General features: G+C 44.7%; 1 protein-coding gene across 4 annotated transcripts in view; it reads right to left on the bottom strand.

Moving 5' to 3' along the window:
* LOC141148273 (microfibril-associated glycoprotein 4-like) overlaps window positions 1-21,303 on the bottom strand; it is a 32,865-nt gene extending 11,562 nt beyond the window's left edge. The window contains exons 1-3 of one of the 4 annotated variants that reach the window (XM_073635545.1): window positions 21,027-21,303; window positions 20,616-20,856; window positions 19,248-19,345 (exon numbers count right to left, since the gene is read on the bottom strand). In XM_073635545.1, the coding sequence (XP_073491646.1) occupies window positions 19,248-19,338 (91 nt within the window). In that variant the 5' untranslated portion in view covers window positions 19,339-19,345; window positions 20,616-20,856; window positions 21,027-21,303. The remainder of the gene's footprint in view (window positions 1-19,247; window positions 19,346-20,615; window positions 20,857-21,026) is intronic. The other 3 variants (XM_073635548.1, XM_073635546.1, XM_073635549.1) reach the window with 3 other exon arrangements.
* Window positions 21,304-24,263: the final 2,960 nt, after the last annotated feature.

Below are 24,263 nucleotides of genomic sequence, written 5' to 3'. Positions count from 1 at the left end.
GCACACCAGAGCCAACCTCAAAAGGCCGTCCAACCCAACCATTAACCAGTGGGAAGCTCTCAGCCCCTCTATATAATGTCTTTAGCCAATCTATAAACCTCCCCTGCAGGCCGTATCTACCAAGTAGCAAATACAGGTACTCATGATTGACTCCATCAAAAGCCTTTGCCTGATCCAATGCCAGCAAGTACTTTCTCCATCCAGCAGCCCTGCATCGTTCCAAAGCCTCCCGGACAGCTAAAACCGCTGAAAAGGTACTTCTACCTTGGACCGAGCAATGCTGATGACTGGACAACAAATCGCCTGCTACTGACGACAAGCGCCAAAAAATAATCTTCGCCAGGATCTTTCTATCAACATTGAGAAGACTGATGGGGCGCCAGTTCTCAATCATTGAGGGGTCCTTACCTTTTGACAGAAGAATCACAGCGGATTGCCTCATGGAGGGAGGGAGCGAACCCTCTTCTAGACAGCTGTTATAAACCTCTGCTAAAAAGGGAGCCAGAATGGACTTAAAACACTTGTAGAATTCAGCTGTCAACCCATCTGGCCCAGGCGATTTTTTGGTAGCCAGCTTCTCTATAGCATGAACTACCTCATCCACTGAAATTGGTTCTGTCAAATCTATCAAAGGCAACGTACCATTTCCCAATCCTGGAGTAGAATCCAGAAAGCTTTCCATCCTGTCCCGACAAAGATTCTTTCTTCCCAGAAGGTTTGCGTAATATGATCTGAAGATCTCCAGGATCCCTGATCTGGACTTCACCAGGGAACCCGTACTATCCCTCAGGCCTATGACCGTCTTAACTGCTATGCCTTGCTTACAGTTCTGGTAAGGATCAGGCGAGTGATATTTTCCATAATCCCTCTCCAGAACCAAGGAGGCATGCCGGTCGTATTGACACTTCCTAAGAAGAAACTTCACCTCAGAGATCTCCCCTGGATCTTCTCTATACGAAACAAGACGATCAAGCTTCCTCCGCAAATGCTGGTAGGCAATGTACATACCAAGCTGCTTCTTCTTACTTATGGCCTTGAAAAGTCCAATTGTCCTTTGTTTCACAAGCTCCCACCACTCTGACTTACTGCTGCAAAAGTCCAGAATAGAAACCTGTGCCTGAAAAAAATCCTTAAAGGATTGTCTTACCTCTACATCTTCCAGGAGAGCCGAATTCAGTTTCCAGGTACCCCTAGCCCTGGGTGGAGTGTCCGAGGCATTCAGAGTCACAGACAGCATACAGTGGTCAGAGAACTCCATCGCCCTCAACTCAGGAGCCGAGAAAGCAGAGTTCTCCTTTAAAAAAACCTATCTATCCTACTCTGACTATTCCCTCTCTGAAATGTGAATCCGGTGCTGCCAGGGCAGTGCTTAATATGCACATCTACCGGGCCTGCTTGTCTCACCATATCTCTAAGAAAAACGCTATCGTAACCCAGCCTATCTATGGAGCCTCTCCTGTCTTCAGGCCTAATTATGGTGTTAAAATCACCTCCAAAGACAACCTGCTGGGACGTAAAAAGGAAGGGCTTGATCTCCGTGAGGAGGCATTTCCTGCCCCATTTTGACTGCGGTCCATAGATATTGATCAGGCGCAGGTCCTGCCCCCTAACAGAGACGTCTAAGACCATGCATCTCCCCATTTCTACCTCAATTACCCGCCGGCACGTTACCATATCGGTTTTAAAAAGGACCGCAACTCCGCTGCAGGGCTCAGCCGCAAGAGACCAAAAGGAGGGACCGCATCTCCACTCCCTTTTTGCTAGATGGACATCGGCCAAAGTATTGAGCCAGGTCTCAAAAATAAGGCAATATCACGAGCTCTTGCAGATTTAATGCTGGCGACATTAATGGTCGCCACCTTTATCGGAGTGGGAACTGCCATCAGGATGATCGGGGTAGTCGTTTCTTAACCTTTACCACACTCTCATCACCAGAAACAGCTCTCTTCAGACTACGTGACTCCCCCTCATCCATGGATGATAAAGAGAAAGATAGATCAGACATATCATCACCTGACAAAACTGAAAAGGTATTACCAAGAGGAACCCCTCCTGGGTCAGACTCTGAGGAAGAAATTACCACTTTACTTGTCTTCCTCTTCTTCTTTTTCTTCCTCCTAAACTTCCCCCCCCCCCCTCATCATCCAAATCCCCCTCAACAGAGGATGAGACATGGGATATGGACACCTTTCCCTCAACCCCTCCCCCATCCAACACCCTCACACTCCCCTGACCACGTTTACGCTGCTGAGGGACAGGGACTGGAGGCCGAGAGGGAAGATCCGCTAAACCTGCCCTCCCAGCAGCTTCTGCTAGCCTGGAGGATCTACGTACAGTAGGATTAGGGACCACCACATGGGGGACAGACCAAGGGACCACATCACTAGGGGAAACAGAATCCGAAACAACAGATGTAACAGACACAAGAGGGACAGACTCAGGGACCACATCACTAGGGGAAACAGAATCTGGAACAGATGTAACAGAAACAGGAGGGGCAATAACAGTTTCCTCCCTAACTTTAGCGGCCTCATCCTCTTTATCAAGCCTCTGTAGCTCAGCCGCCAATCCTGGCAAGTTATGTAATGCCTCCGGGCACTGGCTATAAGGATTACCGAGCTTTTGGCACAAATTACACCGAATTTCGGTACAATCTTTGGCCAAACGGCCCAAATCCTGGCATAGTGAGCATTTCTTACAGGTACAGGTGGATGCAAAATGGCCTTTGTCACCACATTTATTACAGACCTTAGGCTGACCCTGGTAGAAAATGGTCAGCCTATCCCTCCCCAGAAAAGCTGAACAGGGAAGGTGTTGAACTACATTGCCCAGCATGCCCAATTTTAGTGACACTGTCCAGGCCCCTGTCCATATCCCATGCTCATCAAGGACCTTCCGCAGTGGAGCGAGGACCTCACCATATCGACATAGCCATACTATCAAATCAGCCTCTGGTATGGATTCATTACGCACCAGGATCGTCACCAACTTTATCAGAGGCTGCCTGGAAATCACCTTTGGCACCAAACCACTCCACTGCGGAAGGCCCTTGCACCTACTAAACCTCTCCCAAAATAAATCCAAACCCTCAGGCTTTACAAAGGACAAATCAAATTCATATCTCCCCACTGGGCAAATCAAAGCAAATATATCCAAGGCTTTAAACCCCATTTCCAGAACCAACTCAGCCACCCTCCCCCTTACTGGTGGGGTCCCCTCCCCCTCCCACTTCAACTGAACCACATTCCTTCTCCTGTAACCACCAACCATCCTACCACCAAGCCTCCCCAAATTGTGACCACTAATATTTACAAAATTCCCTCCACCCTCCTTGGTGCGACTCCCCAGAACAGACGCATAGCTGCCCATATTTCTCCCAGCAGAAAAAAACATTTGTGTGTTTTGAACCGTCTGACACATTTCTAGCAGATATCGATTGTACAGATTTGGTCTGAACAATCGATGAGTCTTTCCTCTGCTGAGCAGGGGGAGGAATGTCATTTTTATTTTGCCCAGCAATATTAACCTCTCCTCCACCACCACCCACCACATTCATTGCTTTATCAGTAATATTGCTGTCATTATTTTCTGTCACATTTATAGTTCCTGCTGTGTCCTCACTCACTGCTGTCCCCATACACACATCACCTCCAGACAGACTCTTCTCCTCCATCAGGACAGGACTATCAGCATAGCAGAGTGAAGGTTTTTCTAATACAGCAACAGGTGAATCATTGCAGGAGACTTCCATTGCGGTCTCCACTTCACATGCTGCACTGTGCTGATCCCCTCCCCCACCTGCATCAATCAGCCCAGGTGAAGGTGAAACAGTCTCTTTGGAGCTGGCAGCCATCTTACTTGTAGAACTACAGGTCTCAGCAGTAGCAGCAAAATCCATGTCCGGGGTGTTTGATGCAGATCCATCCACATTGCTCTGGTGAGCTGATGACACCTCTGCCAGGGGTTTTCCCTCCATGTCTGCAGAGGGTTTCTCTGTAGCAGAAACTCCAACAGGCAGCGGTTTGCAGGGCTCCTTCCCTTTCTGTTCCTCAGCCGGGACACCATCCACCACAGCCGGGACACCATCCACCACAGCCAGTGGGGCAGACATGTTGGAAGGATTTAGCATGGTGCACTGGGATTTTTCCACCAGTGCTGGCTCTGCCGGTCTGTAACCCCTCTGCTCATCCTCTGGGACTTCCGATGGTTCACCAACAGACCTGTCTGCCCTTAGGGGTGACTCCATCTGCTGGATGAACATTAGGGTGCCATGTTCATTCTCAACCCCCTGGCTGGTTGCCGCTGGCGATTCCCCAGCCTGACATGGGGGGAGAGGTGCAGAGGCAGATGAAGCCGGGATGTCTGTTACCTGCGGCTGCTGATCCTCAGAACTCACCGATGTCTGGCTGGCAAATCTTCTGTCATTCTTAAACTTTTCTGCAAAAGCTCCACTTTTATCTTTCAATTTCTCCAATAATAAAGATTGTTTCTTTACCTTCTCCTCCATCTGCTGTAACTCTGGCTTCATGGCCAAACAATTCTTACTCCAGGCCTGGAAATACTTGGTCCTGAAGTTTTTATGTTCAGCTTTTAAACATTTCAGTTTCTCCTCAGCTCTTCCAATTGCTCGAAAGCGATCAATGATCTTCTGTTGGTAGATATCCACATTTTCACCAGGGCCTGGACCCACAGTCAGATCCTCCACCTCCTCCTCCTCACTAGGCCCCGTGTCATCAGGGGGGATCCCTCCCTGGGACTCCCCCAGGATCAGGCATTATTCCTGGGCCAAGCTAACAGGCAAGGCCCAGGCTTGAAAAAAAGGCTGGTTCTCACAGAGAGCTCTTTAGGTGTGTCCTCCTCCTCCTTACCAATTTTTCTTTATTAAAAGTCTTGCAATCAATAAGCATAAAATCACTATATATATATAATATACATAAATATATACATATTTACATAAATGAAAATAAATATAGCAAATCTGCCCTCAAACAAAAAATTACTTTACAGCAAAAACAAAACTCATCATGAACATGTCATTATTGGGGATAATCTCACTACAACTCACACCAATACACCAGACATCTAAACTGTGAGGTCAAGAAACAAATCCGCACCCATTATGCATGCAGCCCTTCTTCAAAAAGAAGATACTAACCAACAAAAGCTAAGGGAGTGAAAGAAACAGAAAAAGAAAAGAGCTCCTCACCCAGAGATGGGCAGTTCACCAAAGGCAGGTCTGATATTCCTCCACGCCTTTTTCCAGACCGCCCGAGGCTCCCTGCCCTTCTCAAGACCCCGAATTTTCCCAACCTCACCCAGAATATCATGCACCACCACCTCAACAGAGAGGACTTTTTTCCGCAGGGTAATCTGGCATCGTGCATTCCATGTGAAGTAACGGACAACTATACTAACTAAAAACAGTGTATCCAAATCAAAATCCCAGTGAGTCGGGAATGCCCCGTACACCCACTCCGCATAACTCATGCGATAGAAAAAGCGGATGCCTAGAGCCCTCCCCACCAGGCTTGATCCCTAAACTTCAAGAGGATTCTTTCTAAATTGATTAAACGCAACCCCTCCCTCATTACAGAGCCTGGGCAATCCCTTAAGGCCAGTGACACACTGAAAGCAGAGCTCAAAATCCTCTTCTCCAGAAGCTTCCTGGGGAGGGACTTGATATCCTCCACTGTCACCTGCCACTGCCGAAGTATTTTCAGACACGGGGCAACATAAGCCGGGAGCTTGCCATGTCGGACTCTCAGACTTTTCACTGGCCCGCCATCTTCCCAGCATCGCAGAAAAGGCCTAAAACAAGATTGAAAAATGCCCACCCATCCCGACGGGTTCTCTGCTAGCATGTTACCAAGATTGTACTTTAAAAAGAGCAGAGAAAAGAAAACTATTGGGTTGACCATTCCTAGGCCACCCTCCCGCCTAGACAGGTAAGTTACATTGCGTTTGATCAGGTTCAGCCTACTTCCCCATAACAGTTGGAAAAAACAGCTGTACACCCTTGCGTAGAGAGATGCTGGCAAGATACAGACGAAGCTGACATATAAAAAGATTGGGACCAGGTACGTTTTGATCAAGTCAACCCTCTCCCTCAAGGAAAGCTTCCATTTCTTCCAGCTTGCTACTTTGGCATTGGCACACACCAACCTGCTTTCCCAATTTCGATGACCATAGTCACCAGGACCAAATTTGATGCCCAACACTTTAATTTCCTGCTGGGGCTCTGGGAAGGCATCCGGAAGTTCGAAGCTTTCACCCTCCTCACCCATCCAGAAAACTTCACTCTTTTCATGGTTGACTTTAGAACCAGAAGCCTCCGTGTACTGCTCTATCATAGAGACCACCTCCTGTGCCTCCTCCGTCCCAGAGACAATAACAGACACATCATCGGCATAGGCCACGACCTTCAGAGGCGGCACACCAGCAATGCCCAAAGGCACCCCGCACAAAGATCCACTCTCTAGCCTTCTTATGAAGGGGTCGATTGCGAATACATATAACAGGGGGCTCAGAGGACATCCCTGGCGCACACCAGAGCCAACCTCAAAAGGCCGTCCAACCCAACCATTAACCAGTGGGAAGCTCTCAGCCCCTCTATATAATGTCTTCAGCCAATCTATAAACCTCCCCTGCAGGCCGTATCTACCAAGTAGCAAATACAGGTACTCGTGATTGACTCCATCAAAAGCCTTCGCCTGATCCAATGCCAGCAAGTACTTTCTCCATCCAGCAGCCCTGCATCGTTCCAAAGTCTCCCGGACAGCTAAAACCACTGAAAAGGTACTTCTACCTTGGACGGAGCAGTGCTGATGACTGGACAACAAATCGCCTGCTACTGACGACAAGCGCCAAAAAAGAATCTTTGCCAGGATCTTTCTATCAACATTGAGAAGACTGATGGGGCGCCATTTCTCAATCATTGAGGGGTCATTACCTTTTGACAGAAGAATCACAGCGGATTGCCTCATGGAGGGAGGGAGTGAACCCTCTTCTAGACAGCTGTTATAAACCTCTGCTAAAAAGGGAGCCAGAATGGACTTAAAACACTTGTAGAATTCAGCTGTCAACACATCTGGCCCAGGCGATTTTTTGGTAGCCAGCTTCTCTATAGCTTGAACTACCTCATCCACTGAAATTGGTTCTGTCAAATCCATCAAAGGCAATGTACCATTTCCCAATCCTGGAGTAGAATCCAGAAAGCTTTCCATCCTGTCCCGACAAAGGTCCTTTCTTCCCAGAAGGTCTGCGTAATATGACCTGAAGATCTCCAGGATCCCTGATCTGGACTTCACCAGGGAACTCGTACTATCCCTCAGGCCTATGACCGTCTTAACTGCTATGCCTTGCTTACAGTTCTGGTAAGGATCAGGCGAGTGATATTTTCCATAATCCCTCTCCAGAACCAAGGAGGCATGCCGGTCGTATTGACACTTCCTAAGAAGAAACTTCACCTCAGAGATCTCCCCTGGATCTCCTCTATACGAAACAAGACGATCAAGCTTCCTCCGCAAATGTTGGTAGGCAATGTACATACCAAGCTGCTTCTTCTTACTTGAAGAGGCCTTGAAAAGTCCAATTGCCCTTTGTTTCACAAGCTCCCACCACTCTGACTTACTGCTGCAAAAGTCCAGAATAGAAACCTGTGCCTGAAAAAAATCCTCAAAGGATTGTCTTACCTCTACATCTTCCAGGAGAGCCGAATTCAGTTTCCAGGTACCCCTTCCCCTGGGTGGAGTGTTCGAGGCATTCAGAGTCACAGACAGCATACAGTGGTCAGAGAACTCCACCGCCCTCAACTCAGGAGCCGAGAAACCTATCTATCCTACTCTGACTATTCCCTCTCTGAAATGTGAATCCCGTGCTGCCAGGGCAGTGCTTAATATGCACATCTACCAGGCCTGCTTGTCTCACCATATCTCTAAGAAAAACGCTATCGTAACCCAGCCTGTCTATGGAGCCTCTCCTGTCTTCAGGCCTAATTATGGTGTTAAAATCACCTCCAAAGACAACCTGCTGGGACGTAAAAAGGAAGGGCTTGATCTCTGTGAGGAGGCATTTCCTGCCCCATTTTGACTGCGGTCTATAGATATTGATTAGGCGCAGGTCCTGCCCCCTAACAGAAACATCCAAGACCATGCATCTCCCCATTTCTACCTCAATTACCCGCCGGCATGTTACCATATCGGTTTTAAAAAGGACCGCAACTCCGCTGCAGGGCTCAGCCGCAAGAGACCAAAAGGAGGGACCGCATCTCCACTCCCTTTTTGCTAGATGGACATCGGCCAAAGTATTGAGCCAGATCTCTTGCAAAAATAAAATCTCGGCATCAAACTCGCTGAGCAAAAATAAGGCAATATCACAAGCTCTTGCAGATTTAATGCTGGCGACATTAATGGTCGCCACCTTTATCGGAGTGGGAACTGCCATCAGGATGATTGGGGTAGTCGTTTCTTAACCTTTGCCACACTCTCATCACCAGAAACAGCTCTCTTCAGACTACGTGACTCCCCCTCATCCATGGATGATAAAGAGAAAGATATATCAGACATCTCATCACCCGACAAAACTGAAAAGGTATTACCAAGAGGAACCCCTCCTGGGTCCGACTCTGAGGAAGAAATGACCACTTTACTTGTCTTCCTCTTCTTCTTTTTCTTCCTCCTAAACTTCTCCCACCCCTCATCATCCGAATCCCCCTCAACAGAGGGTGAGACATGGGATATGGACACCCTTCTATCAGCCCCACCCCCATCCAGCACCCCCACATTCCCCTGACCACGTTTGTGCTGCTGAGGGACAGGGACTGGAGGCCGAGTGGGAAGATCCGCCAAACCTGCCCCCCCAGCAGCTTCTGCCAGTCTGGAGGATCTACGTACAGTAGGATTAGGGACCACCACATGGGGGACAGACTCAGGGACCACATTACTGGGGGAAACAGAATCCGAAACAACAGATGTAACAGACACAGGAGGGACAGACTCAGGGACCACATCACTAGGGGTAACAGAATCTGGAACAGATGTAACAGAAACAGGAGGGGCAATAACAGTTTTAGCGACCTCATCCTCCTTATCAAGTCTCTGCAACTTAGCCTCCAATCCTGGCAAGTTATGTAATGCCTCCGGGCACTGGCTATAAGGATGACCGAGCTTTTGGCACAAATTGCACCAAATTTCAGTACAATCCTTAGCCAAATGGTCCAGATCCTGGCATAGTGAGCATTTCTTACGGGTACAAGTAGATGCAAAATGGCCTTTGTCTCCACATTTATTACAGACTTTAGGCTGACCCTGGTAAAAAATAGTCAGCCTATCTCTCCCCAGAAAGGCTGAACAGGGAAGGTGTTGAACTACATTGCCCAGCACCCCCAATTTTAGTGACACTGTCCAGGCCCCTGTCCATATCCCATGCTCATCAAGGACCTTCCGCAGTGGAGCGAGGACCTCACCATATCGGCGTAGCCATACTATCAAATCAGCCTCTGGATCGTCACCAACTTTATCAGGGGCTGCCTGGAAATCACCTTTGGCACCAAACCACTCCACTGCAGAAGGCCCTTGCACCTACTATACCTCTCCCAAAATAAATCTAGACCCTCAGGCTTTACAAAGGACAAATCAAATTCATAACTCCCCACTGGGCAAATCAAAGCAAATATATCCAATGCTTTAAACCCCATTTCCAGAACCAACTCAGCCACCCTCCCCCTTACTGGTGGGGTCCCCTCCCCCTCCCACTTCAATTGAACCACAATCCTCCTCCTGTACCCACCAACCATCCCACCACCAAGCCTCCCCAAATTGTGACCACTAATATTTACAAAATTCCCTCCACCCTCCTTGGTGCGACTCCCCAGAACAGACGCATAGCTGCCCACATTTCTCCCAGCAGAAGAAACATTTGTGTGTTTTGAACCGTCTGACACATTTCTAGCAGATATCGATTGTACAGATTTGGTCAGAACAATCGATGAGTCTTTCCTCTGCTGAGCAGGGAGAGCAATATCATTTTTATTTTTCCCAGCAGTATTAACCCCTTCACCACCACCCACCACAGTCATTGTTTTATCATTACTGTCATTCTTAATACTTGCTGGTATATTCAAAGTTCCTGTAGTCTTCCCAACAGTGTCAGTTCCCACTGCTGTGCTGGTGGAATCTTCAGCTGGCCTGTTCTCTTCCATCAGGACAGGACTTTCAGCAGGCTGGTCTGACACATCCATGGCTTCCACTGCACATGGTGCAATGTGCTGATCCCCTCCCCCATCAGCATCAATCAGCTCTGCTGGAACACAGGGAGGCAATCTCTTTGCTGGTGTCAGCCATACTGTGTGAAACACATGGAGAAAACTTGGTAGAGGAACTACTGGTCTCAGCAAATGCAGGAGTAGAAACATCCATGTTCAGGGTATTTGGTGCAGGTCCATCTTCATTCCCTGGTTTATTTTTTTCTCATCCTCGGGGATTTCTGATGGATCATCAGAAATGGCAACCTTGTCTGCTCTCAGGGGTGACTCCATCTGCTGGATGAAGGTCAGGGTGCCATGCTCACTCTCAACCCCCTGGCTGGTTGCCGCTGGCGATTCCAAGGCCTTACATGGGGGGAGAGGTGCAGAGGCAGATGGACCCGGGTCATCCATAACCTGAGGCTGCTGATCCATGCAACTTACTGACAACTGGCTGGCAAATCTCTTCTCATTTTCAAATTTTTCTTTAAAAGCTCCACTTCTGGCTTTTAAAGACTCCCACAATAAAGTTTGCTGCTTTACCTTTTCCTCCAATTCCTGTTACTCAGGCTTCATGGCTGTGCGATTTCTACTCCATGCCTGGAAGTATTTGGCTCTAAAGTTTTTATGTTCAGCCTTCAAAACTTGAAGTTTCTCTTCAGCCCTTCCAATTTCCCTAAATCGATCAACAATCTTCTGACTGAAGATACTCGCATCCATACCAGGGCCTGGACCCACAGTCAGATCCTCCACCTCCTCCTCACTAGGCCCCGTGTCATCAGGGGGATCCCTCCCAGGGCCTCCCCCAGGATCAGGCATTGTTCCTGGGCCAAACTAGCAGGCAAGGCCCAGGCTTGAAAAAAGGCTGGTTCTCAGAGAGCTCTTTGGGTGTGTCCTCCTCCTCCTTCCCACTGACCACCAATGTAATAAGCATTCTTCCCACTGACCACCAATGTAATAAGCATTCTTCCCACTGACCACCAATGTAATAAGCATTCTTCCCACTGACCACCAATGTAATAAGCATTCTTCCCACTGACCACCAATCTAAGGAGCATTCTTCCCACTGACCACCAATCTAAGGAGCATTCTTCCCACTGATCACCAATGTAAGGAACATTCTTCTCACTGATCACCAATGTAAGGGACATTCTTCTCACTGATCACCAATGTAAGGAGCATTCTTCTCACTGATCACCAATGTAAGGAACATTCTTCTCACTGATCACCAATGTAAGGAACATTCTTCTCACTGATCACCAATGTAAGGAACATTCTTCTCACTGATCACCAATGTAAGGAACATTCTTCCCAATTTTTCTTTATTAAAAGTCTTGCAATCAATAAGCATAAAATCACTATATATAATATACATAAATATATACATATTTACATAAATGAAAATAAATATAGAAAATCTGCTCTCAAACAAAAAAATGACTTTACAGCAAAAACAAAACTCATCATGAACATGTCATTATTGGGGATAATCTCACTACAACTCACACCAATACACCAGACATCTAAACTGTGAGGTCAAGAAACAAACCCGCACCCATTATGCATGCAGCCCTTCTTCAAAAGGAAGCTACTAAACAACAAAAGCTAAGGGAGTGAAAGAAACAGAAAAAAAAAAAAAAAAGAAGAAGAGCACCTCACCCAGAGATGGGCAGTTCACCAAAGGCAGGTCTAATATTCCTCCACGCCCTTTTCCAGACCGCCCGAGGCTCCCTGCCCCTCTCAAGACCCCGAATTTTCCCAACCTCACCCAGAATATCGTGCACCACCACCTCAACAGAGAGGACTTTTTTCCTCAGGGTAATCTGGCACCGTGCATTCCATGTGAAGTAACGGACAACTATACTAACTAAAAACAGTGTATCCAAATCAAAATCCCAGCAAGTCGGGAATGCCCCGTACACCCACTCCGCATAACTCATGCAATAGAAAAAGGGGATGCCTAGAGCCCTCCCCACCCTTTTATACACCTCTATGTTAAAGGGACACTGCAGCAAAAAGTGGTCCATAGACTCCACTTTACCAACACACTCCGCTCTAGGACAATCCCGATCATCCACAGGGCGATGCTTCAAGTTCCCTCTGACATAGAGCCTTCCATGGAAAGCGAGCCAGGCTTGATCCCTAAACTTCAAGGGGATTCTTTCTAAATTGATTAAACGCAACCCCCCCCCCCATTACAGAGCCTGGGCAATCCCTTAAGGCCAGTGACACACTGAAAGCAGAGCTCAAAATCCTCTTCTCCAGAAGCTTCCTGGGGAGGGACTTGATATCCTCCACTGTCACCTGCCACTGCCGAAGTATTTTCAGACACGGGGCAACATAAGCCGGAAGCTTGCCATGTCGGACTCTCAGACTTTTCACTGGCCCGCCATCTTCCCAGCATCGCAGAAAAGGCCTAAAACAAGATTGAAAAATGCCCACCCATCCCGGCGGGTTCTCTGCTAGCATGTTACCAAGATTGTACTTTAAAAAGAGCAGAGAAAAGAAAACTATTGGGTTGACCATTCCTAGGCCACCCTCCCGCCTAGACAGGTAAGTTACATTGCGTTTGATCAGGTTCAGCCTACTTCCCCATAACAGTTGGAAAAAACAGCTGTACACCCTTGCATAGAGAGATGCTGGCAAGATACAGACGAAGCTGACATATAAAAAAGATTGGGACCAGGTATGTTTTGATCAAGTCAACCCTCTCCCTCAAGGAAAGCTTCCATTTCTTCCAGCTTACTACTTTGGCATTGGCACACACCAACCTGCTTTCCCAATTTCAATGACCATAGTCACCAGGACCAAATTTGATGCCCAACACTTTAATTTCCTGCTGGGGCTCTGGGAAGGCATCCGGAAGTTCGAAGCTTTCACCCTCCTCACCCATCCAGAAAACTTCACTCTTTTCATGGTTGACTTTAGAACCAGAAGCCTCCGTGTACTGCTCTATCATAGAGACCACCTCCTGAGCCTCCTCTGTCCCAGAGACAATAACAGACACATCATCGGCATAGGCCACGACCTTCAGAGGCGGCACACCAGCAATTCCCAAAGGCACCCCGTACAAAGATCCACTCTCTAGCCTTCTTATGAAGGGGTCGATTGCGAATACATATAACAGGGGGCTCAGAGGACATCCCTGGCGCACACCAGAGCCAACCTCAAAAGGCCGTCCAACCCAACCATTAACCAGTGGGAAGCTCTCAGCCCCTCTATATAATGTCTTCAGCCAATCTATAAACCTCCCCTGCAGGCCGTATCTACCAAGTAGCAAATACAGGTACTCATGATTGACTCCATCAAAAGCCTTCGCCTGATCCAATGCCAGCAAGTACTTTCTCCATCCAGCAGCCCTGCATCGTTCCAAAGCCTCCCGGACAGCTAAAACCGCTGAAAAGGTACTTCTACCTTGGACCGAGCAGTGCTGATGACTGGACAACAAATCGCCTGCTACTGACGACAAGCGCCAAAAAAGAATCTTCGCCAGGATCTTTCTATCAACATTGAGAAGACTGATGCGGCGCCAGTTCTCAATCATTGAGGGGTCTTTACCTTTTGACAGAAGAATCACAGCGGATTGCCTCATGGAGGGAGGGAGGGAACCCTCTTCTAGACAGCTGTTATAAACCTCTGCTAAAAAGGGAGCCAGAATGGACTTAAAACACTTGTAGAATTCAGCTGTCAACCCATCTGGCCCAGGCGATTTTTTGGTAGCCAGCTTCTCTATAGCATGAACTACCTCATCCACTGAAATTGGTTCTGTCAAATCTATCAAAGGCAACGTACCATTTCCCAATCCTGGAGTAGAATCCAGAAAGCTTTCCATCCTTTCCCGACAAAGGTCCTTTCTTCCCAGAAGGTCTGCGTAATATGACCTGAAGATCTCAAGGATCCCTGATCTGGACTTCACCAGGGAACCCGTACTATCCCTCAGGCCTATGACCGTCTTAACTGCTATGCCTTGCTTACAGTTCTGGTAAGGATCAGGCGAGTGATATTTTCCATAGCTAAGAAAATGCACAATAAAGATAAATTGTGTATGTGATTTCGCGCACCAACTTCTCAATGAATAACGTTAATACATAAAACTGTACAACTGATAAGATTCCTCCAATAAATCAATAAATAAAAATATAAAAATAGAAGTGAGTGTCCTTCAATAATGTGAAAAACATAAAAAACGTGAATCAAAGTGACTTCAGTGTTGCTCAATCACATAAAAAATATCATATGTAAACTGTGACATTTTAAGTGGGTATGCGTTGATTGGTGATCTGGTGACAGTTCGTGGCAGTGAATGCCCACTAGGGGCTCCCAGAACTCTCACCTCAGTGACACAATAAAAGTGCCTGTGTAAATTCTGTGGATCTGTGCTTGTTCTGGTCCGGTCTCACGTTGGCGTCCTATTCCGTCTCCGGGGTAGGGATACTTCCTCCGGTAGATGGGCTCCACATAGGGATAATTAAAAGCAAAGGACTCCAATCGGGTAATATAGTTAAGCCAAGGAATTTATTAAAAATATAGCTGCTTACATGAAAGTAAACATAGATGCGCCAAATAACAGTGAAAAACAGCGTGTTAGCGATCCTCTTTGTGTGGTTCTAATTTAGATTTTAATTCTTCTATTTGTTGATACATGCACCTAAGAAAGCACAACTACTTTCAGAAACACCAAGCCTAATCTTAGATTTTAATGTTCAGTTTAAAGACATAGAAAAGATTATCCGAAGATACTGGTATATTTTAAAGGAAGATAAACATCTACAGAGGATCTTACCTGAGAGACCATCTATCATTTATAAACGAGCTCCCACCTTGAGGGATATTATTGTGAAGAATGTGGTTGAACCACCTCCGAAAAATAAATTCTCCTTTTTTAATGGTAAAGGGTTCTATCCCTGCAAATACTGCTATGCATGTACACATGCGAAAAAATTTCAAGGCAAGAAACATGAGTTTAAGGCAACAAGCACGGGAAATACTTACCCAATAAAGGACTTTATCAGTTGTTATACAGAGGGGGTAGTATACATTTTACAATGTTCCTGTAATTTACAGTACGTAGGGAGGACTAAGAGGGCACTGAAAACTAGAATTAAAGAACATATTGAAAACATTAAAAAAGGCTGTCCGAAACACAATGTATCCAAACACTTCGCGCTAGTACGTAACAAAGACCCCACGGAACTATCATTTTGGGGTATAGAGAAATATAGTAAATTTTGGAGAGGTGACCACAAAATTAGAACCCTCAGTCAGAAGGAGTCGAAGTGGATACATAGAATTAGAACATTAGCACCTGAAGGGTTAAATATAGAATTTGACCTTAATTGCTTTATTAGTGATTTTTAGATTTTGTATATTCCTATTTATGTAAACTCAGTACTTCATTTCCGGTGTGCTGTACTTCACAAGTTTGGGGACCACAATATTTATATCAATTTTATACACAGCAATTTGATAATTACAATTCTTAGATTCCATTTATATCCACTTTTTATTATATTTTAACATATCTTTTAGCTATGAGACCGGACCAGAACAAGCATAGATCCACAGAATTTACACAGGCACTTTTATTGTGTCACTGAGGTGAGAGTTCTGGGAGCCCCTAGTGGGCTTTCACTGCCACGAACAGTCACCAGATCACCAATCAACGCATGCCCACTTAAAAAGTCACAGTTTATATATGATATTTTTTATGTGATTGAGCAACACTGAAGTCACTTTGATTCATGTTTTTTATGTTTTTCACATTATTGAAGGACACTCACTTCTATTTTTATATTTTTATTTATTGATTTATTGGAGGAATCTTATCAGTTGTACAGTTTTATGTATTAACGTTATTCATTGAGAAGTTGGTGCGCGAAATCACATACACAATTTATCTTTATTGTGCATTTTCTTAGCTTTATTACTAGTGAGGGGTGTTCACTATTTTTTGATTTTGCAGCATCACGTTTATTTTTATACGTTCTTTTTGGTAGTAGCGCAGAAGTCCTTCCTAGGATATTTTCCATAATCCCTCTCCAGAACCAAGGAGGCATGCCGGTCGTATTGACACTTCCTAAGAAGAAACTTCACCTCAGAGATCTCCCCTGGATCTCCTCTATACGAGACAAGACGATCAAGCTTCCTCCGCAAATGCTGGTAGGCAATGTACTTACCAAGCTGCTTCTTCTTACTTATGGCCTTGAAAAGTCCAATTGTCCTTTGTTTCACAAGCTCCCACCACTCTGACTTACTGCTGCAAAAGTCTGGAATAGAAACCTGTGCCTGAAAAAAATCCTCAAAGGATTATCTTACCTCTACATCTTCCAGGAGAGCCGAATTCAGTTTCCAGGTACCCCTTCCCCTGGGTGGAGTGTTCGAGGCATTCAGAGTCACAGACAGCATACAGTGGTCAGAGAACTCCACCGCCCTCAACTCAGGAGCCGAGAAAGCAGAGTTCTCCTTTAAAAAAAACCTATCTATCCTACTCTGACTATTCCCTCTCTGATATGTGAATCCCGTGCTGCCAGGGCAGTGCTTAATATGCACATCTACCAGGCCTGCTTGTCTCACCATATCTCTAAGAAAAACGCTATCGTAACCCAGCCTGTCTATGGAGCCTCTCCTGTAATAAGCATTCTTCCCACTGACCACCAATCTAAGGAACATTCTTACCACTGATCACCAATGTAAGGGACATTCTTCCCACTGATCACCAATGTAAGGAACATTCTTCTCACTGACCACCAATGTAAGGAACATTCTTCTCACTGATCACCAATGTAAGGAACATTCTTCTCACTGACCACCAATGTAAGGAACATTCTTCTCACTGATCACCAATGTAAGGAGCATTCTTCTCACTGACCACCAATGTAAGGAACATTCTTCTCACTGATCACCAATGTAAGGAACATTCTTCTCACTGATCACCAATGTAAGGAACATTCTTCCCACTGATCACCAATGTAAGGAGCATTCTTCCCACTGATCACCAATGTAAGGAACATTCTTCCCACTGACCACCAATGTAAGGAGCATTCTTCTCACTGATCACCAATGTAAGGAACATTCTTCTCACTGATCACTAATGTAAGGAACATTCTTCCCACCATAGGTGTGCGCAGCCTATTGCATTAGGGTGTGCACCCCAAAGCTCAAATACATATGCATGTGTATATGTACTGATGGTGTCAGTAGGGCAGTGGACAGTGTCAGTAGTTTTATTTTTATTCTTTTTAAATTATTTTATTTTGTAACATTTTTTTTTTTTGGATGAAATATCAGTGGTCTAAACAGGGGGGAATATGCACCACACAAGGCGATTAGGGTGTGCCCAGGCACACCTGGCACACCCTGTGCGCACGCCTATGCTTCCCACTGATCACCAATGTAAGGAGCATTCTTCCCACTGATCACCAATGTAAGGAGCATTCTTCTCACTGACCACCAATGTAAGGAACATTCTTCTCACTGATCACCAATGTAAGGAACATTCTTCCCACTGATCACCAATGTAAGGAACATTCTTCTCACTGATCACCAATGTAAGGAACATTCTTCCCACTGATCACCAATGTAAGGAACATTCTTCTCACTGATCACCAATGTAAGGAACATTCTTCTCACTGATCACCAATGTAAGGAACATTCTTCTCACTGATCACCAATGTAAGGAACATTCTTCTCACTGATCACCAATGTAAGGAAAATTCTTCCCACTGATCACCAATGTAAGGAAAATTCTTCCCACTGATCACCAATGTAAGGAACATTCTTCTCACTGATCACCAATGTAAGGAGCATTCTTCCCACTGATCACCAATGTAAGGAAAATTCTTCCCACTGATCACCAATGTAAGGAACATTCTTCTCACTGATCACCAATGTAAGGAACATTCTTCCCACTGATCACCAATGTAAAGGACATTCTTCCCACTGATCACCAATGTAAGGAGCATTCTTCTCACTGATCACCAATGTAAGTTCTTCTCACTGGAAATCACACAAAATTATTGTGAGCTATAGACATAATATTTGTTATCTGGGGTTCCCTGAGCCTGGAAATTTATTTTAAGGAATCCACCCTGTAACTAGTATATTGCATCTATCTCTATCTACACAGTATCTATCCACCCATCTCAGTTTTCATTCTCTCATTTTCAGCACAATCAGAGGAATTCATTAAAAGTCTAAGGACAACTTTCCAGCTGCTGTTCCCTTTAGGACTACCTGTGCCCAATTCAGACAAGCATTTGCCTAGGTTTTGGTAACATTAGCCCCACATATGCCAAACTTGGGTGGTTTTAACCACAGCCTCCATATCTGGGGTACAGAGATCCACCAGTGCTGAGAGCAAAGCATGTCTACGCTGGGACACTTATATGTGACAGTTTCACGCACAGTGTTGTAAGCCTGGCCCTATTCAGTGGTTGGCTGGGAGATTCCCTGGCTGGAAGCTAAATGTAAACGGAGGGGTTGGGGATACTGGTGATGTCATTACCCAAATATAGCAATATCCATGTTTAGGAAACCACTATTGGGTGGGTGGAACCTAATAGGGCACTAAGAGAATAGCTTCCTGTCAGGTCCACCTTACTTGTGACTGAGTTCAAAACCTGCTATTGGACTATGAATCAACAGCATGGAGGACCTAATGGAAAACGAATCCCTCAGTTCCCAATCAGGCTTTTCCCACCCCTAGTACAAAACTCCTCCGCCATGTGCTTGTCAGTTTGATAGACCTAGCGGGTGGTGAGGGAGGAAGCTTACTGTGGAAGGACTGTCCAGTATGGACATTCTGACCTCAGTGCTGGGCAATGGCAAATCTATGTTCCTGTCTGAGACAGTTAGAGGAATTGTCCACAAACACCACCAATTTTGGTGTGGCAGCCTGATAAAATTCTAAAAGGTGTCTACAAAACCCTTTATGGTACCCTTTAGTTCGGCTAAAGTTTTCCTTAGTAATTATGAGTATGTGCACATTTTGTATAGTTTTGTATCTTACCCTCTTCCTGGTTCTTTGGCACCTCGCTGGCACCCTGGCAACCTCTCTCCAGGACCAGGAACAGGGTGAGGATGGTGAGTGAGATCCACATTGTCCACCTGATCAATAAAGACCAGTTTAGTGTTTAATTGAAACTGATGGAGGGATTTTGCAGTCAAATTAACGCAAACTGCTTAGAAGATTTGCTTGGAAAAAAAAACCCTCCAAAGCCACAGTATACTGTAACTATTTAGAAGCTTTTGATGTGTTTTTAGAAGGATATATTGATGCGTTTTTATAGCTTTGAGCTTTCACACTTTATGCCAGCCACACCATATTGGATGGATTTTGTATGATTGAACTTTATTTGTCTGCACTTTAATTGCACAGAACACTTTATACTATATTGCTACCCTGTTTCCCCGAAAATAAGACCTAGTGTGATTGTCAGTGATGGCTGCAATATAAGCCCTACCTCCCAAATAAGCCCTACCCTGTTTCCCCGAAAATAACCCCTTCCCTGAAAATAAGACCTACAAGGACTTTAACTAGGGCTTACTTGGGGGGGGGGGGGGGGGGTAGGGCTTATATTGCAGCCATCACCGACAATCACGCTAGGTCTTATTTTGGGGGAAACAGGGTAAGTAATCTATTATGTTATTGTATATGATGATATAGGTATTTGAATGCTAGATATTGCATTTTTTTAGGTTACAGGAGCAGCGCTGAGTTTAATATTCATTTTTTTGCATCTCTTGGGGTTTTCACCTTACACTACAGCAGCAGCCCAATTGTATATTATTTGTATTGCTATATATATATATACCTTATTCCCATAGCGCGGGTTTCCTCTCTAATCTTTTCAAAGATATAGTATTACTCTATGACAATAACATAGTATATAAGGTATACATAATTTTATGTACATTACATTTGAGTATGTTGATAAAAATAACAATAACATGCGTAATAATAATAATGATAACAATAACAATAGTAATAATGATAATAATAATAATGATAATTATCATTATTATTATTATATTAGTAATAATAATAATACTACTACTACTAATAGTAATAAGAATTATAATACTAATAATAAGAATGATACTAAATAATAATGCTAATAATAATACTAATAATAATAAAAATATTTATTATTGTTTTTTTTATTATTATTATTATTATTATTATTATTATTATTATTATTATTATTATTATCAATAATAATAATAATAATGATAATAATAATAATAGTAACTTACCTAATTTTATAAAAAATAATAATAATATTAACAATAATAGTAATAACAACAATAATAAAATTAATATTCATTATTATAAAAATAAAAATCATAATAATAATAATAATAGAAGTTCCCATACCTAATACAATGTACCGGGGGACTTTCTTGATCGGCTATCTCCTGGGATGAGACCGCTCAGGAATTCTTATCTTCTATATATACTATGGGATAAGGTGTTGCTCAATTTGCTGGGGATGTCTTACACAACATAATCTCACGGATGTAATTCTTTATCCTGGTGCAGAATCAGCATTTTACACCATTTCTATGTTCTGGTTATGTCTGTTTGGACATGTCTGCACGTCATCAACTTTAACTTCCTTTTCAATTTATGGGGAAACACATTTTAAAATAAAAATAAAAATAACTTACCTAATTTTATAAAAAATACTAATAATATTAACAATAATAGTAATAACAACAATAATAAAATTAATATTCATCATTATAAAAATAATAATCATAATAATAATAATAGAAGTTTCCATACCTAATACAATGTACCGGGGGACTTTCTTGGTCGGCTTCTCCTGGGATGAGACCACTCAGGAATTCTTATCCTCTATATATACTTTGGGATAAGGTGTTGCTCAATTTGCTGAGGATGTCTTACACAACATAATGTCACGGATGTAATCCTTTATCCTGGCGCAGAATCAGCATTTTACACCATTCCTATGTTCTGGTTATGTTTGGACATCTCCGCACGTCCTCAAGTTTAACTTCCCTTTCATTTTATGGGGAAACAAAGTAATTAAAGCTGGTGCTTAATCTGTTTATATAGTGACTTCCTGGGTTCAGCCGCGCCCCCCACTCCCCCCCGTCATCAATATGATAATGAAATGTTTTATTAAAAGCTTCCCATTTTCATTATTTTTTTTATTTAAAACTCAGTGATGTCATCACTGGGTCTCAGTGCTTCGCTATGATGTAATGCAGGCAGATGGGAGGGTCCAGCAGAGGAAGCCATTTCAGTCCAGGAGAGGAGCCGGGTATACCTGTGCAAAGGGGAGGCCGGAGGTCGGATCTAAATGATCATTTTCTTCTTTCATCTTTTTCCTCCCTGTGTCTATGATGCTAGCCTAATCAGCCTAAAAATAGCCCCATTATTAGTTGAGAGTCTTCATTTTATGAGTTAAATAAATCTAAAAACAAAAATGTGATATATATATTGCAGATTACCAGTTCCTAGATGTGGTGGTTGCATTTGTTTTCTTTTTCTAGTTTTTTTTTCCTTATTTTCACCTTGTGGTCCTGCCAGTAATACTCCTCCTGTCTGGGTGGCTACTCTCACTCTACTGTATCTATGGAGGGGGCCATAGCTGGCACCTAGGCTAGACCTCAAACATGTCCTGCTCTCTTCATCAACATTATTAGGGATGGACACAAGTTTGAACCAAAGTTTGGTTTTTCTGGCATTCATCCAAACACCGGGCTTCTTGCTCGTTTGGCTATTTGACTATATCTATATACGGTATATAAAGCTTCCTTCCCCTCAATGGCTTTTAAGGAAGTGGCAGGCATCTGTAGCAAACAGTTGCATTCTTTTATTGGCCAAAAATCCCCAGCCATGTAAACAAAGGGGCATGTATGGCGCCACCTGACCATATTTGTTATTGTCATTGTCTTGAGTGAGGAGGGCAGAAGTCAATCATATTGGCGGTCAGCAGGATTTTTTCTTTCAGCAGATGTGTTGATTTTAATTGACACGATTGGCATAGCTGGATGACATGATTGACGATGGATGTACATCATGGACCTTTTTTATTTGGGGGGGTGTGGTCATTTTTTACTAATGTACATGTTAAAAATTGTGCAAGTCTCTTTCTTTATGTAGCACCCTGTCGTTTAGGCAAGGAGCTCCTCACAAATTTATTTGCCAGGAGTAGTTATCTTGGTTGATTGATAGAGATCTATTGATTTCTCCCTTAGTTTGGCCTTGTTGTACTTTTCTCTTCTACCACTAGGTGGCTGGGTACTTGATATGAGAAGGGCAACCCAAGGTCAGGTTATGGATATGTGGGGTATCTCAGCCAATGGCCAGGGTGGACGTGTGTCATATTGCCCGGGCTGCTAGGCCAGGGATTGGGCCTATTCCAGGCCCATCTGGATGCTAGGCTGTCTGAGGGCCTATCCAGAAGCAAGAGAGCATAGGGTTGGGATTGCGGCTTGCAGTCCAACCAAAAGTGATGGTTCTGTCGGCTGGAGAACCTGTCCTGGTCGGGGGTAGAGGGGAAGCTGTACCCAGTAAGGGACTATCCGCCTTATTACCAAAGACCACAATGAGTAACTGAAGCAAGTACCAGAGCAGCATTCTCACCAGACCGGGATGGTGAAGAATTGGGAAACTTCAGTGGGTATCAAGCCAGGGACCCAGCCAGTGGAGGTGACGCTTGCAGAGAAGCCATGTGTGTCAAGCTAGGGACCGCGCGGGCCAGTGTGGGTGAAGCTTGAGAGGTATCTTAAGTGCCAACTAGGGACCCAGCAGAGAAGCGGGGGTGACGCTTGAGGAAGATACCACCCTGAAGATTGGAGGAGCTCAAGGAATTTAATGGCAGTGAATCAGAGGGTCTAGTGAGAGACAGGGAGCTCAGTGTATGGAAGAACTACAAGAAGTTGTAGTGAAGCTGAAAGAACTGTTACACTTTGTGTTAGGAACTGTTAAAGACTGTTGGTATAGGAGATAGAATTCCTGCACATGTAGATGTGGCTTCTTGCTGGAGGCCTTTCCCTGCACGGCTGTCCTCCTATTGAAGTCTCGGAGTCTGCTAATTGAGGTTGCAACTATCTAAGGGTGTCCTGGCCCTAACCCTTTCTCCCCCCCAAAATTACAAAAAGGACTGTTAAGAGAAATAAAACCTCTTTTACATCCAAGAAGTGTCTGGCGCCCTATGATTTTCACTATTTTTGCACCCACTATGCCTCACAACCCACTATATACAGAAGAATCCCTGGCCCTAGAGGTTTTCATTAGACCATAGGAGGCCTGGGACCTTTCTATATTTGGTACCCAATGTGGTGCTAAGGCGTTATATCTGCAGCCATCGCCCTTAGCAACCGGCCTCAGCTTCATCTGGATTTCGTCTGGCTCCGTGGGTTGATGGCAAGTAACCTTTACACTTCTAATGGACTGTGTTGTCATGTGTATTATCAATGTGGGGAAGAACCATCAATTCTCACTGCTCAGAGGAGAGGATCAGCCTGGTCTTTTGACACTTCCCGCCAGTGCTGTGAGGGTTAATACAGACTACAAAATGGACTCCAGTACAGTTTTGGTGTGCCGCAAGGAGGAGTTCCCGCTCTGCAGAGGAGGATAAGGAAGTGCTGCCACACGTGTCTGATTGTGGGTTGAAGAGAAAGATGGCACAGTTCGTGAGTGAGATGGCGGATTGGAGAAAGTATGCTCCAGGTGTTTATTTGGGTCAGAGCGATACAAAACCTTTCCTGACTGACACCGGAGTGCGGTATACACCGAAGGGCAAGCTTGCCTTGTATACGGTTGGAGGCTACGAGTCTCTGGGACTTATTTGTGAAAAGTGTTCTGGCCTGACCACGCAGTTGAGGCCTTGGATCGTCTGTGGACACTGTGGAGAGCATCTGTTTGAGGTTGTCCCTCCAACTCTACCCCCGCGGATCTTACAAGTTGATTGGGATAAGAATGTTGCTAACCCAGCTGGGAGTGATGTCCAGAGCCCAAAGGTTATCACCAGATAAGAGGCTGCTACCC

This window comes from Aquarana catesbeiana, linkage group LG06, assembly GCF_042186555.1.
Source record: "Aquarana catesbeiana isolate 2022-GZ linkage group LG06, ASM4218655v1, whole genome shotgun sequence".
Classification (NCBI taxonomy): domain Eukaryota; kingdom Metazoa; phylum Chordata; class Amphibia; order Anura; family Ranidae; genus Aquarana; species Aquarana catesbeiana.
Note: the sequence above shows the minus strand (reverse complement) of the source record. Positions and strands in the feature narration are given on the sequence as shown.